Genomic DNA, 15,662 nt, shown 5'->3' with positions numbered 1-15,662 from the left:
TGTCTCAAAAGGTGGTTGGAGTGGAAAGGTGGTTGCCACATGGGTTGGTTTTTCTTTTTAATAATGAATAGTAGGGTTCAGAATGCCAACACATTCAAAAGTTTGTTTTAAGTAAACACTCAAGTCTGTCTTTTAACTGATCTCCTTCCAGTTGGCTGTGGCAGTTTTGTGAAGAGGGTTTTCCTTAGGCCTGGGATTCCCCTTGGAAGAGGACAAGCACTTAAGCTGACAACTGCTGGAAAGTGAGATTTCAGGGGAAACACCTGAGTCCGACTCAGAGAGCACTTATCACAGGAGCAGGGGATTTTGCTGTCCTGAAAACAAGTTGTGACCGAAGCAGGAAAGAATGCGAAGCTTTGTGACCTTGTGCTTCCACAGCATCATTGTAAAATAAATATCTAACCAAGAAAGGTTAAACATCTCTTCATTCATTATTAAAACTGGAAGGGTTTTAAAGCTTAGGTTTATATTTTACATTGTTAACTACCTTATGACTTACATTTCTCACTTTGCACAGCTGAATCAGGCTGGTCAGAGTAATCCCCCAATACCCCATGGTGTGGCTGATCTCATTACATAGCTGAGCTTGAGGCAATTGTGCTTTGCTGTGGTGGCATTATTGCCAAGGGATTGTGAAATGTGTATTTTTTGATACATGCCTGAATCTGAGAAATGCTCTCCCCTCTGCCTTGGTGCTGTTTGCAGAGGAGGGCTGGGTTCACTGCTAAGCTCTTCTGGAAATCCATCCAGCTGCCTATTCCTGAAAATGTGTCTTTAGCTTGCTTTAGAGGTGTGGGCTGGTTGTGCTGACATTCACAGCTGCCAGTGAACTTTGAAAACTGAGAGGAGTTTTGTCTCTTCTGCCTCTGGCAGTCTCCACTGCAGTACATGATTGCAGTCATTCCCTCGCTTTCCTCTCATGGGTTTCTCCACTGTTGAAGCAGTGCATTGTATTTTTCAAGGCAGCATCAGAAAATTGATGGGATCCTGCTGATTTGGGCCTCCTTGCAGCAAGGACAGCCAGACCTGTCCTTGTAAAGGGCTGGAAAAGTGAGGCTTGGCTGGAACAGGCATTATGCTTGGTGAGAGGAACTGTGTTCAGAAAGCATCAAGGGGTCTGGGTGTGGAGGAGGGGGCAGTTAGTAATTCTGCAGAAGTTATCTGAAGACAACCAAAAGTAGCTTTACCCTGCTTGTTAAAGCTGTGTGTGGATGTGAATTTATCTAAGTGTATATATATTGACTCATAGAATGGTTGGAATGGTTTGGATGATTTTAAAGATCATCTCACTCCACCCCTCTGTCCCTGTGTCAGGGACACCTTCCACTAGACCAGGTTGCTCCAGGTATGAGGCAGCCACAGCTTCTCTGGGCTACCTGTGCCAGGGCCTCACCACCTTCAGGTAGTAAAGAATTTCTTTCTAATTTCCCCTTTCAGTTTGAACTCATTGTTCCTTGTCCTGTCACTCCAGTTCCTGATGGAGAGTGTCTCTCTAGCTACCCTGTAGGCCCCTTCAGGTCCTGGAAGGTGCTATGAGGTTTCCACACCACTTTCTCATCTCCAGGCTGAACAGCCCCAGTGTTCTCAGCCTGTCAACTCCATATGCACCTGTGTGGCATTTGGAACTTCACAATTTGTGTCTAATCCTTTGGAATCCAAACAAACTGCCCAGGCTTGCTGGCACAGTAGCTGTGCCTGCTGGCAGGCTGTCCCAAACCTCCAGAGATTGGTGCCATCGACTTCCTCACACACTGGCACGGGACACGTCCTGCTTAGCTGGAGCCATTGGATTTTTCCAGTCCTGATACTATCAAATTCTTGTTGTGTTTCACGGTACAAGGGGTATGTGTTAAATCTATTTTGAAAGCATTCTAAAGGGATGAGCACAGACTCTTTTTAGTTCAGCAATGTTTGTGCAGTATTAGGAGAAAAACCAAGTAATGTTTTTCTTCCCTTGTTTTTAAGGAAACATGATATGTGAGGGGTGGAACAATGCTTTGTTTCAGGAAATGTTATCCGTTTCCATTGTAGGGCTAGATGGATTCTGTTTTTAAATGTGGCATTTTAAAAAGAACAAACTCTATGATGTTATAAAGACATGGAAAATTGATTCTTCATTAGGGGTGGAGAAAGTGATTATCACTGTGTGCTTTCTCTGATAATATCTGATAGTCCCCTTCTCTCCTGCTATATTCAGCTTGTTTAGTTGTCAGGCGTTGTCAGACTAAATTGCTAAAAATAACAAATAAGGGGGAGGCTCTGCTGGGCAGCTCCGTCTGCTGTGTGCCACTGAATTTAGCTCCTTCGGGAAAAGGGCAAAAGCAACCTGCAGCTTTCTGGATGAATTGGATTTTGGTTTTCAACTCTGACCACAACATAGCTGCGTTCTTATTTCCCAGGCAATTCTTTCACATGCCTGTGGGAGACTGAAAGTTTACTGCTGCCGAGATAAAGGGTTGGTTGGTTTCTTCTATGGCTGCCTGGAGTAGAAAATATAATCAAGAAAGCTGTACCTAAAGGCTTGATTTCTAATTCAGAAATCCTTCATGCGAGCCCTAAAACACCATGTCAAATTTCCCTATCTCATGCAGAAAATGTTTTTGCTCTCCTTCCTGGTGGAGGAAGGAACACTGTGCTCTCAAACACTGCTGTGCTCCATGTTTCAAGCCTCAGGTGATGTTTGCAAAGCTGGTGAAGTTACACAGTGACTGCACTGAAATGCCTTAAGGTGATGACCGACTTCTTCCCCGGTGTTGCCTGAGCACAATCTTGCTCGTGCTGTGGCTTCCATTTCTTTAATCCTCTTTTTCTGGGAGCTTTAAAATGGCTTTGCTGCAGCCCTGAGGCGAAGTGGTGGTGCCCACCCCGCGATGAGTCGGCTCTGACAGTTGCCACAGCAGTGTTTTCTTCCCCTGTGGGAACAGAGATTTGGGCAGGTGAGGTGTGGCTGGGCAGAAGCACTGGAGCCTGAGGCAGGTACGGCTGGGATGGACCTGCTCGGTGTGGCCCCGGCCTCCTCCGACGTGTCTGGTGGCAACTCTCCTTCATTTTTTACTGAAACCCTCAGCGTGGAGGCCAATTCTGTGGGTGGCTTTAACGATGTGAAAACAAGTCTCTTGAGATTTGTGGTGCTCTTTGCAGACCACGAAGGGCTCATCAGAAGGTAGCAATTGTTAGGCCATTCCCAAGTTAGACCAATTTCTTCCAGGGATTTACAGCGCAGAAGTTCTCATCGCATGATTTGCTTGGGGAAGGCCAGTGCCCAGGAATGTGTGGTGGGCTTTTTAACTAAACAGGGGGAAATAAGGAATGCTCCTGTTTGCTTTGGAGAGGGGAAGCCTCAAGAATAACTCTCTGTGCATTAGCCTGGAGCAGATTCTCCTTTGGATGAGGGTGCTGTTCCCTCATTCCATTGCTGGCATGTGCGCACGTAGCGGGGGCAGGATTTTAAACACACGTTGTCACTGAAGTTGCTCCTTGTTTCCCTGTGTGTGCACAGGCAAGGTCAGTCTCTCTGCTTGCTCTAGAGGGAGGCAGGACACCTAATGTGGGGGCAGGTGGAGTAATGGAAGCGAGTTTACTGTTAGGATTAGTATTTGGGTGGACATTTTAGGAGGAAGCTCTAGGATCTCTACAAATGGTAGATGTTTGGGTGAAGATGAGCTGCAGAGCCTCAACAGACCCTCAGTGGGGACCAGACCAGGCAATACCCAGCATCTTGCATGGCTTTGGGTGTTGGAGGCAGCTGCAGTTCTTCTGGACACAGACGTTTGGACTTGGTGACGTTCCTGGGAAATGTGTTTCATCTTGACTCTCTTGGCCGGTGTCATCCCACGTCTGAGTCTGTGCCCTCACTGAGGGCTGTTCCTGCATTTCAGGCTGCAAAGCTGCAGGCTTAGCTTGCTTTTTGAGGACATGGGTGGTCCAGCTGTCAGCTGTGGAGCATCCACAGGCACTCCCGTGGGAGAGCAGAGCACAGCCTGCATGGGCAGAGCTGTTACCAGCGGTCTGCCCTCCATGAGAGCCTTGTTTTGAAGAAGGGAGTAGCCAAAGCTCATTTTTTTCCCCCCTGTAGGTCTGGCTGTCTTACAGGGAGGAGAATCTGTGTTCTCATTCCTGATTTTTGAAATGAAGGATACTCTGAGCAATGAGAAAAATAGGCTTCAAAATGACAAAATGTTGAGGAGGTTGAGAGTGTAATGGACACAGAGCTAACATTACCAGCACAAAATTCTGCTTTGTGGAGGGCCCCCTGACATTGGACTAGGGCCACACAATTTAAGGTAAATACTGGAGGAATTGGAGCATATCTAATGCTGCTCTAATTCTTTCTGTTCCCTAAACTGACTCTGCTGATGGTTACATGAAGAACACGCCTTCACAGCTGTGAGGAATCATTCACTTCACTTGCTTTTTAATGTTTAAAGCCTCAAGGTCTGGCTTGTTTGTCAAAAATGAGGGATGGCAAAAGGATTGTATTCTTACAGCTGAACTTCATGGTTGTTTCTCTGTTGTGTGACTGTCACCTTTCATCACACACAGATGGAAATCAGCTGTGTGCAGCCAGCACCTTGCAGATTTTAAAGGCAGCAAGTGCTCCTTGGTATCTGCAGGGAAGGAGGTGGACCTGTTTAAAAGCTGGCTCTTAGTCCTATGTTAAATTTGTTAGATAAGGATCAAATAACAGTATGTTCTGCTTTGAAAATTGTGTAAGAAGCTTGTCATGTGTTAAATAGTGCACAAGTCACTGGTTGCAAAACATGATGTTGGAATCTTAGGGACACAGGGTAAAGAAATTCTCACATTTCAAAGGGGAAAGGGGATTCCCAGCTCTCTGGAGGGGTCATCTGCCACTTTAGGCCTGGGATGGCTTATAAAAATTAATGTCTTGCCACATTTTTGTGAAGAATGGTTGTGGGTGATGCTGATTTGAGTGCAATGACGTGTATTTATATCATCACATGTCTGTGGGTATGCAGTGGCAAGGCTCATTTGGAGCAATCATTCACTGCAGCAAGTTTTCAAACTCCCAGATTTTTGCAAGCAGTTGTTTAATTAGTAATTCTTTGTTAGTTTTCCCTGTACTGCAGACTGCAAAGTAAGCACACAAACCAGCTGAGAGGGCAAAGGCTTTATGAAGGAAGAACTGGAATTTGATGACTTGGCTTTCACTGTTCCTACCTTTATTTTTAGGTGGATAATTGTAGATTTTAAAAGCAAGAGAATAATTAACGTGGGGGTTGTTTGCTTCCTTTTAAGTCCTTTAGAGGCTAGTTATAGACATGCTTTCAAAATAAAGGCATCTGAGAACTTGTTTTAGGGGTTTTTTTTTGGGGGGGGGGATTACTCTTGATTAAAAAAACCCCAACAACCTAAAAGAAAACTTTTCAAGCATATCTTGCCAGTACACTCACTTTCCTTTGTAATTCAGAGGAAAGTGAAACATGTTATGCATTAATAAAAATCCACTTCTGCTGCTGTGTCTAAATGGCTTTGTCCATCCAGGAACCTGCATTTAGTCCTCTGAGCCTGACAACATCGCTTGTTTCCTCTGATTAGCATTAAGCTGCCTTTATGGTTACACTGAAATCATTTTAGCACCAAGTTTGTTGATAAGTCTGTCATTTTAGAGCAGGAGCTGATTCATTGTCAAAGCTCTCCTTTGTCCTTATGGCTGCAGAAGTATCCAAAGCAACGAGCTGAGCTGGATGCGGGTCCCTCTCCAAATTCCTCCTTGCATGAGTAATAATTAGTCACAAACCCAGCAGTGCTGTCCCTGCCTTAGTCACCAGGCCCCTGCAATGGCTCCTGGCTGCCTTTGTGCCAAGCAGCTCTGGGGAGGGGGATTATCTGTGCCCGATAAATCTCCATCCTGCTTCCATCTCCTCCTCCATCTCGCCTGGGGAGAACAGGAAACGATTATTTGTTTGTGCAGCGTGCTCCTGCCTGTTGGAGCCCTGACCCAGCCCTGAGTCAGCTGTACAAAGCCACACCTTGCTCCCAGGTATGCGGGGCAGCCCTCACGTCACGCTTCCTGCTGTCCCCACTGCCTGGGTCACCCCCTGCTCCGTCCCTAAAGCCTTGGAGGTGGGCTTGTGGCTGCTCTGGGTTCAGGGCTGCCTGAACTGGGATGGGGGATGCTGCCTAGTTGGGAGTTGACACCATCTTTTTCTTGCTGATTTGTTTTTGAAATTTATGGAAATGATTTTTCTTTTAAAGTGGCCTTGTTTGGCCAGGACTGCAAGAGCTGAAAGGTGTGGTATGGTTTTGCAAAAGTCCTATTGCCAGGAGGAATCCCGATGAGCCACACCAGCTCTGCAGGACCACAGAAACTGAGGCACTGGGTTAGGGAACTTACCACATTTTGCAAGAGGCAGTTTGGTGAGGGATGCTTCCGCTGAAACAGAAACAGTGGGGATTTTCAGGATCTGTGTGTTTCCCCTCCCCAAGTTCTCTGTTTGACCTGACTGTGCTGTCATAACCTGGTTAGGGCACGGTATCTGACCTGGAGCGATGTGCTCCTGGAAACTGCTCTAAATGGGGAATTGTGCCAAGAAGGGGTGTCCCTAAAGGAATCCTTTGGCTTGATCATACATTTCTGCTGCCACCTACTGAAAGGTTCCCATCGACTTGCTTTTGTAGTAGTTCACATCAGGCTAGGGTGCAGGAGTTCACTGGAATAATCCGTCATTTCCCACTCACCAAGAGGAACTGTCTCCGTCTCTGCTGGCAGCTCTGTGACTCAGACAGTGGGTCCACGTGAAGTGCTGCTGCCATGAGGCTGGGCTTGGGCAGAAAGGCTGGCAGGCAGCCTGGCTTTCTGCCCCTTACCTTCTTCTCTTGAAGGCACCAAGTATGGAAGTTAATGGGGGTTTTCCAGCTTAAGCTTTTTCAGAGTATGTTACTCGAGATGCTTCAGTAATGATGGGGGAAGCCCAGCTGGTTGTGCTGTGGTAGGGTCAGTACACAATGAATGATGGTGGATTTGCACAAGCAGTTCTTTAGGCAGGTGCTTTTTAAGGATTCTCATGAGTTAGCAAATGTGGTTGTATGCTTGATGTTTTCTGTTTTACTCTGACCCAGGTAGTTCTGAAGTGACTGTGGGTCCCCGTTACCTTGTGGAAGGAAGAGATGAGGAAAACACAAGGGTTTGAATCATCACTTCTCCTCTTAGGTCTACTACATCATGCTTCTGTCAGCAGCTGTTGTCAGAAACCAGCTGGGCTCCCTTCCTATTCCAGGTCATTCATTCTTGAGCAAACTCTGGGCAACTTCCTAAGGCAATAACTGCTTGGAACGTCTTGAAGTGTATCTAAATATTTGGTGGTTGCTGTAGAGTGGTAATTCCCAGTGTGTACATGTGCCACAGTGCTGAACTGGGTGAGGACCAGTGCTGGGTGGACCCATCAGGGCGTAGGGCTGCCTGGAGACCTACCCCACCCTGGTGGGGTGTCCACTGGTGTCCACTCCTGGAGCAGGAGCAGCCAGGTGCTGTTCAGCAGGTCCACCTCCTTCCTGTTCAGGGGTTCTAAGTGAAATCCCATTAAACAGAGCACGTGTCCTCAGCACTTCCATGAGCTTAGTCTGACTGAAATGTTTGCCTTGCCCAGGGTGTGTGTGCCAGGACTTGGAGTGCTGCTCTTCACAGGGAGTTGGGCACTGCCAAGCCCTGAACACCAGTGGTGGCCCCAAGAGTGAGGGCAGCTGCTGCCTGGCCCCCAGTGCATGGGCAGCACACTTTGCCATCCTCCCAGGGAAGATCCTTCTCCAGTCAACCATGTGCTCCCAACTCTAGCTCAGGATCTGCTGATCACTTTCCCACAGAGCCCTTAGGGAACGCCAGAAATGGTTTGAGTTAACTTTGGGGGATACAGAAGCTCTTGGCTAGCCACAGGTTCACAGAGATGTCACAAGATGGGTTGTCTCAGGGCTCCTGTTTGAGGCACTGCATCATGCCTGAAGGCTGCAGGGTTCCTCAATGGAAGCCTTCTGAGTGTGAGAGTGGGATGCCAGAATCTGGTGGCTGGTAGCCAAGCATGCTGTGAGCCATGGGAAGGGAGGTATTCTCTGGGAAGAGACCTGGCAGCTTGTTTTGTGCTCACAAGTTGGGTGTAAAACAAGTTCATAGAAAAACAGTTTAAAAAACAAAAAAGGGAGAAAAAAGAACAGGCTAAAATGAATAGGCATGTTCCAATACTGGATCCTTAAATTTCCATGGAAACATTTTTGTTTGGGCTTAAGCAAATCTGTGTTTGCAGGTCAGAGGTTGAAGCTTTCTTTCATTTGCAGAGGTGACGTGAGAGGAGTGGAATTTGAAGAGCAAAAGTCGACGTTGAATGATAAACCATGACTTGACACAGGAAACTCACCTGTGAGGGGGAGGGTTTGGCAGCATGGATGGGCAGGGCTGCTGTGTCTGTTCCCTCCGGGAGCACAGGGCTCTTTGGGCTCTTGGAGTGGGTGAGAATGCTGTGCCCTGTTCCACTGAACCACGGGCTCCAGCCAAGGCCCTGCCACACTCAGGGCTGGCGGCGGCCAACCCGCTCTCCCTGTAGGCAGAGGCGTCTGAATCACAGTGCTGGGGGGAAGACGGCGCTTTGATCATCAAAAGCCCATCCAAGAAAAGCTGATGAATAGTTTTTTTCTTGCTGTGGAATCTGTGGATGCTGGCTCTTTAATCTGCCAGGAATGCCAGGTCCGGGTGCGTCATCTTGAGAAGCGCAGGCCTCTCCAGCAGCGTGATGCAATGGGAGTGGAGGTGGGAGGCTGGAGCAGGAGGTGACTTCCCGCCGTGTCAAAAGGCCACGGGCCACTTCTGTTAACCACAGCTCCTTTTCTTCTTCGGGGTGTGAGCTGTAATTGTGTTTGCATTCAATCTAGTCTTTCCACAGCTGCTGCCAAAGGCAAACAGTGCGGAGCTGGTCAGGGAGCAGGCACTGAGGGGCGAGGGAGAGCCGAGGAAAGGGGTGGTGGCAGGGGTGAGTCCCATGGCAGGGGTGAGTCCCATGGCAGGGGTGAGTCCCATGGCAGGGGTGAGTCCCATGGCAGGGGTGAGTCCCATGATGCTGTTTGGCTGCAGCCACCCGTGCCAGGGCTCAGGCTGGCCACACCAGCACACCCTGGTCAGGAGTGTGCACAGCGAGGGCTGGCTCGTGGTGCTGCCTGCACAGCCCCTGGCTGGATCCGGCCCGGCTGGTGCTTCCAGGAGTCTGCATTCCCTTCTCCAGCAAACACAGAGGCAGCTGGGGCTGATGGAACCCCCAGAGTCGTTGCCTGCAGCTCCCCACAGGTGCCTGGGAATGTGTTGGCAGTGGGTGTTGCATCCCACCAGGCCCATTGCGTATCAGTGCCATGCCCTCCCTTCTCCTCCTCGCCGGCAGGGCTGGGGCTGGTGGTGCCTTCCCTGCCAGGCCCTGCGGCTCTGTCTGTGGAGCTGTCATCAGGACAGCCACCATTCCTCCTGGAAAGGGTTCCTGGGAGATGGATGTGCACCTTGCCTGTCGGATGGGGCTGCGTGAGTGGTCAGTCCCATTTTTGGCTGCACCTCCACCTGTGGGAGATGATGTTTTTAGTTCATGTAGCTGTACTGAACCACACACAAGTGCACCCCTTCCCACACACACATTTTTTAGGAAGGCTGCAGGAAGCCTTGGAGGTGGAGAAGGCTCCTGAGAGCTGGCAAGGGAGAATATGGGCCAGGCTGGTGATACATCTATACTCAGGGGTAGGAGATGTACACAGTCCAGTTTCTGAGCCCCCAGGATGTACTGGGAGGCCCAGCTGGTGGGATTGGCTCTGCTGCCCAAGGAGGGATCTTCTTGCCCTCTATCCTGGTGCCAGACAGCCGTTAGCATGGCAGTTCTATTTCCAGAAAGCAGATTTAAGTGAGAACACTTCCTTTGGGGCTAGTTTTGAGACAGATCATCAGGGCTGTGGTTTGTCTTCTTCCCACGTGTTGCAGCCCTTCCTGCCTGGGGAAGGAACTGTTGTTTGGGAGTGGTATTAGCTTAGAGGAATTAGGAAACCAGGCTGGGAGGCATTGACTCCCTGGCTTTTGGGGGCATCCTCTGTGGCTTTGCACTCTTTCAGTGTTCTGGGCTGTGGCAGCGGCCGTGTGTTGGTCTCGTGTTCCAGTGCAGGTGGCAGATCCTTTCTGTGTGGGGCAGAAGGGGGATCAGGGGACTGTCACTACATAGGAGTGGATGAGAACTGCTGGATGGCCTGTGGCAGGAAGAAGTGAGGGTGCAAGAGTACATCCTGGGCTGGAGCAGATCGGCTGGTTCAGTTTTGGATGAACGCATGTGAAGCGTGCTGCCCACCTGGAAACCTGTAGCTGCAAATCCTGCTGCCTTCCCATGTGCCCTCTTCCATGCAGCCTCCAGCTCCCCTTCCTTGCTCTGTGGGGGAGAAGCTGCTGGGACCTGCAGCCCTGGCTCATCCCTCGCAGTGTGAGTGAGCTGTGCTGGGTCATGGGAACGCTCTGGCCTTTCTCCGGGAGCGGCAGGGGCTGCCAGGGCCTGGCAGTGTTGGTCAGAGGCTGTTCCTCTGAAATAAGTTGCAGTAACACCCCACAAGAGAGTTTTGTAAAATAATTCTCTAGCAAGTGGCTGTGAGAGTTGTGAACCAGGAGGAGGAACCGGCCCCTTGCTGCAGTTGGAGCCCTTGGCTGATGCTCCAGCTGTTTCCTGTCGTGCCCTCTGGGTTTCCTTGTCACTGCCTTGCCACACTCGTGGTGAGACTGCAGGGGGACAGCAGCACACCAGGGTCACTGCCCAGCCTCCTGCAGAGCCAGAAACTGGGGCTTTTCTGGGAGCTCAGTGTCATGTGGCAACTTCCCCCTGATGCCTTCTCAAAGCCAGTCTCCTTTCTCTGCTCTTTCCTGGAGCTCTGTGGCTCAGGCTGTGGCATCTGGGGCTGGTTTGGGCACCCACCTTTACCTGTCCAGGGGCCCACAGGAGCTGGGGGAGGGTGGGAACAGTTTAGGGCACTGGTGTGATGAGTGAGTGAGTAGGAGCTCTGGGTCAGCAGCTCACAGGTCATGGAGCCACCAAAACCAGCAGTGCAGGGCCAGTGTGCTGCCATGTCCCCTTGGGCTGCTGCCATGTCCCCTTGGGCTTCTGACTGGTGAACACTGGAGCTGCAGCTGTAGAAGTGAAACCAGAGGCTTCAGAGAGCAGCAGCCACCTTTGGTTTCATGAGGGTCCAAAAGCAGCAGCGAAGTTTTGATGTTTGATGGCCTGGGAATTCCCACAGGCTGCACTTGCCATGGCACAGGTAGCAGAGGGTGATCTCCTGGAGCAGCAAACACAATTTCCCAGGGAAATGCATCAGCTCAGCAGGTGCTGAGGTGGAACCCAGCAGCCACAGGCTGGCCCAAACCAGGGGCTCAGAGGACATAGGGTTAACTCAGGCTGCGAGTGCAAATGAAAGCTGTGAGCTGGAAGCTGGAGGTGGGGTTGGGGATGCAGGGTGGTGTTCAGGGAACAGATACCACCAGCCTGGCAGGTCTGGCTGGACCGGAACAGCCTCCAGCATGACTTCAGAGCTGTGCTGTTGTGTCTCTGGGCTCTGGTGTGAGTAGGCAGAGCGTGTGTCAGCCGCTCGCTCGGCGCTGCTCCCTGGGAGAGACGGAGTTTCCTGTCTAGACCCCGGTAATCGCAGTGAGGAGGGGTTTGCAGGCAGCCTTCCGCTCCTTCTCCGGTGATTACCGAAGCAGAACCCGGGCTGCAGTTCCCCCTTCCTGGGGAAGAAACACCTCGCTTCTGCCACGTGTCTCGGAAAATGTGGCGCCCGTCTGCTCCCGGCTTGCCTGGGCTCAGGGCTGTGGGCTGGAGCAGGAGCCAGCCCCTGTGCTGCCTCCAGCACTGCCTGCAGGACAGCCTGGGGGGTTTGCAGCCCCCCAGCTGCGGCTGCAGGGCTCCCCTTGATGCTCAAAGGATGCTCCTGGAGCCCAGAGATGGGACTCCCTGGAAACTGCTCATGGGAGGGACTAAAAGTACTGGGACCAGCCCAGATTCTTGTGCCTCAAAAGTTAGGTGACCAAGGAGAGTGATGAAGGGAAAGAAAAATTTCCTGAATCCTGCCCTGCCTGGGGCTGCAGGTGCTGCCTAAGTGTAGACATGGCCTTAAATCCAGGCCCTTTGCCACAAGGAGGGCAGAGCATGTTACTGTACAGGGGTGGGCAGTGTGGGTCCACACATGGGTGCTCCTCAGGGTCCCTGTCCTCATGGAAGTGGGGCCCACACGGGCACCAGCAAGGCTTCCTGATGGGATGTCTGAAGTTCTGCTGACAGGCTGCAGCCATGGCTACCAGCTCCTGGGCTCTCCCAGTCCTGCTGGACAGTGTGCCTGTGGAGAGCTGCTCTCTGGAGCTGTCTCCTGCAGGAGACAGGCAGGGGTGAGGACAGGAGGGCAGGACCATTTCATGCACTAATTTAATGATGTTAAGAAAAAACTTTAGTAAAAAATGATCCCCTAGAAGTCAGCTCTATTCTCTTCTGGTCAGCAGGGCGAGGTGAAGCTTTGAGCCACAGGGGTTTTTTGGGCCTGTGCCCTCTTTCTGCCCTCAGACTCAGTTCCCTTTGTCTGAAATCCCTCGACGTCTGTGCGGGCAGCGCGGGGACAGCGCGGCGGTGACAGAGTCCTGCTCGTCTGTCACTGAGTCACTGCCACTGGGAACCTGTGGCTGCTCCTCTCCCTGCGGTTTCCTCAAAAGCAGTTCCTCTAAGAGAAAGGGACCCCACGTGCTTGGGGACCATGGAGAGGGACAAAGAACCCTGGGCCATAACCTTGGTCCTGTCACAAGCAGCCTTTAGTGTTTAAATACAATCCCTTCAGCCTTCAGGAGCAGGGCTGGGAGCGATGTCCTCATGGCAGGGACATTCCAGCTGAGTGTGCAGCCATGCCACAGCAAGGGCATGGAGGGGCAGTGGTGGCAGCAGGACTGCTCCAAGGGGTCGTGGATTTTCAGCACTACAAGTTCCATGGGCTCACAGAAGTCAGGGTGAGGCTCTCAGGGCAGCAGCAGCAGCTCTTGCCCTTCACCTGTCCTTGGTCTGGGTGGGGTTTGGGGGCCACTGCTGCTGTACTGGGCTCCTGGCACTGGGGAGGTGACTGCTAGAGCCTCTGGCAGGATGCTCTGGGAGGAGGCCTGGACTCTTGGAATTTAATACCAATCCTGCCAGTGCTTACTGGGAGCTGGCATGGCCCAGAACAGGGCTCTACATGGGCAGCACGGGAGCCTGTGCTACAGCAACGCCGGAGGAGACTGTTGTGTCTGTTGTTTGGAAACCCAGAAAAAATAGTCAAAAGAGCCAAGTGCTGATTTTTCCAGCCACAGAGGAGCACCCAGACTAGCAGGAAAAAACGCTGCATGCTGAATTCCTATCTTGGGATGCATGGCTTGGGGCTGCTTCCCTGCCAAGCCCAGCCTAATTACAGATGATTAAGGAAACACGTATTTGGTGACGATGCCAGGGAATTGCTGATAGAAAGGAGGATATAGGGTTAGAAAATGGCCCAGCTGGGAAAAAGAACCTTTTGTGCCCAAGGAGAGGGTTTTGCTGCCTCCATAAGGGGCCTTGGCATGTCAGTCCCTCTCTAGGCTCCAAGAGTTACAGGATCTGATTTGATTTCCTTCTTTGCTGAGGTTCATGTCTCCCACTTTTTGCAGTGCCACTGTTGCAACAGCCCCAGCAGCTCTGAGAAGGTTTCAGGGGGGAACAGAATTCAACAAAAAACAAAACAAAACAAACAAGCCCAAACAGATAAAAACACCCAAAAAAATCCCCAAAAACCCCTGTCCCATGCCTCTGGGAATGTGTAACCGCTGTCCCCACATGGGACACCTTCAGTGTGGTGGGTGCCCCAGCTCTGCCTGGGTAGCTTTGGGCCCTGGTACCCAGGTTTGTGCTGGTAGAGCTGGGGGGATCTTGACTTACCTCTGGTTTCTGCCTTGCAGCAGAAGAAGTCGTACCTGGAGCGGAGCGTGAAGGAAGCAGAAGACAATATCCGGGAGATGCTGATGGCCCGCAGAGCACAGTAGTGGCACCCCCAGCTGCTCTGGGCTGATCCTCAATGCCTGAACCCCCCCCTCACCTTAATAAAACTCTGCTTTATTACTGTCTGTGGCTGCTCTCCCTGCCTGGGTGTGATGGAGAAATGGGGTGGTGGGAGGAGTTGGGGTGAGTGGCCTGCAGGGCATCCCTGCTGTACCCTCATCCTGTGGGGACACTGCCTGCTGCCTGGTGTGGGCACTGGGGGTGGTCCTGGGGAGGAGGGAGATGGGCAGGGCTGGCACAGGCACAACCATGGACAAGGACACGGGCATGGGAACCGGCACAGGCACAGCCAGCCTGTGCCAGGAGGTTATTCCCACTGCTCCGGGTCATTCTTACTGCCCTGGGTCACTCCTGCTGTTCTGTTCCATTTCTGCTGTCCCACTCCATTCCCTGTCCCATTCCATTCCCTCTGTCCCGTTCCGTTCCCTCTGTCCCGTTCCGTTCCCTCTGTCCCGTTCCCTCTGTCCCGTTCCATTCCCTGTCCCGCTGTCCCGTTCCGTTCCCTCTGTCCCGTTCCATTCCCTGTCCCGCTCCGTTCCCTGTCCCATTCCCTGTCCCGTTCCGTTCCCTCTGTCCCGTTCCGTTCCCTGTCCCGTTCCGTTCCCTCTGTCCCGTTCCGTTCCCTGTCCCGTTCCGTTCCCTGTCCCGTTCCGTTGCCTGTCCCGTTCCGTTCCATTCCCTGTCCCGTTCCGTACCCTCTGTCCCGCTCCGTTCCCTGTCCCGTTCCGTTCCCTCTGTCCCGTTCCGTTCCCTGTCCCGTTCCATTCCCTGTCCCGTTCCGTTCCCTCTGTCCCGTTCCGTTCCCTGTCCCGTTCCGTTCCCTGTCCCGTTCCGTTCCCTGTCCCGTTCCGTTCCCTCTGTCCCGTTCCGTTCCCTGTCCCGTTCCGTTCCCTCTGTCCCGTTCCATTCCCTGTCCCGTTCCATTCCCTCTGTCCCGTTCCATTCCCTGTCCCGTTCCGTTCCCTCTGTCCCGTTCCGTTCCCTGTCCCGTTCCGTTCCCTCTGTCCCGTTCCGTTCCCTCTGTCCCGCTCCGTTCCCTGTCCCGTTCCATTCCCTGTCCCGTTCCGTTCCCTCTGTCCCGTTCCGTTCCCTGTCCCGTTCCGTTCCCTGTCCCGTTCCGTTCCCTCTGTCCCGCTCCGTTCCCTCTGTCCCGTTCCGTTCCCTCTGTCCCGTTCCGTTCCCTCTGTCCCGTTCCGTTCCCTCTGTCCCGTTCCATTCCCTGTCCCGTTCCGTTCCCTCTGTCCCGTTCCGTTCCCTGTCCCGTTCCATTCCCTGTCCCGTTCCGTTCCCTCTGTCCCGTTCCGTTCCCTCTGTCCCGTTCCGTTCCCTGTCCCGTTCCGTTCCCTGTCCCGTTCCGTTCCCTCTGTCCCGTTCTGTTCCCTCTGTCCCGTTCCATTCCCTGTCCCGTTCCGTTCCCTCTGTCCCGTTCCGTTCCCTGTCCCGTTCCATTCCCTCTGTCCCGTTCCATTCCCTGTCCCGTTCCGTTCCCTCTGTCCCGTTCCGTTCCCTCTGTCCCGTTCCATTCCCTGTCCCGTTCCATTCCCTCTGTCCCGTTCCATTCCCTGTCCCGTTCCGTTCCCTCTGTCCCGTTCCATTCCCTGT

General features: G+C 52.2%; 1 protein-coding gene across 1 annotated transcript in view; it reads left to right on the top strand.

Moving 5' to 3' along the window:
• PFDN1 (prefoldin subunit 1) overlaps nucleotides 1-14,125 on the top strand; it is a 31,576-nt gene extending 17,451 nt beyond the window's left edge. Inside the window, exon 4 of the mRNA XM_005523448.3 lies at nucleotides 13,961-14,125. Coding sequence (XP_005523505.1) covers nucleotides 13,961-14,044 — 84 coding nt within the window. The 3' untranslated portion in view covers nucleotides 14,045-14,125. The remainder of the gene's footprint in view (nucleotides 1-13,960) is intronic.
• The last annotated feature ends 1,537 nt before the right edge of the window (nucleotides 14,126-15,662 follow it).

Source organism: Pseudopodoces humilis, chromosome 17, assembly GCF_049639895.1.
Source record: "Pseudopodoces humilis isolate 2021_Gansu_Grassland_sample_001 chromosome 17, ASM4963989v1, whole genome shotgun sequence".
Taxonomy (NCBI): Eukaryota; Metazoa; Chordata; class Aves; order Passeriformes; family Paridae; genus Pseudopodoces; species Pseudopodoces humilis.
The sequence above is the reverse complement of the archived record's forward strand: the minus strand, read 5'-3'. Positions and strand labels throughout refer to the sequence as shown.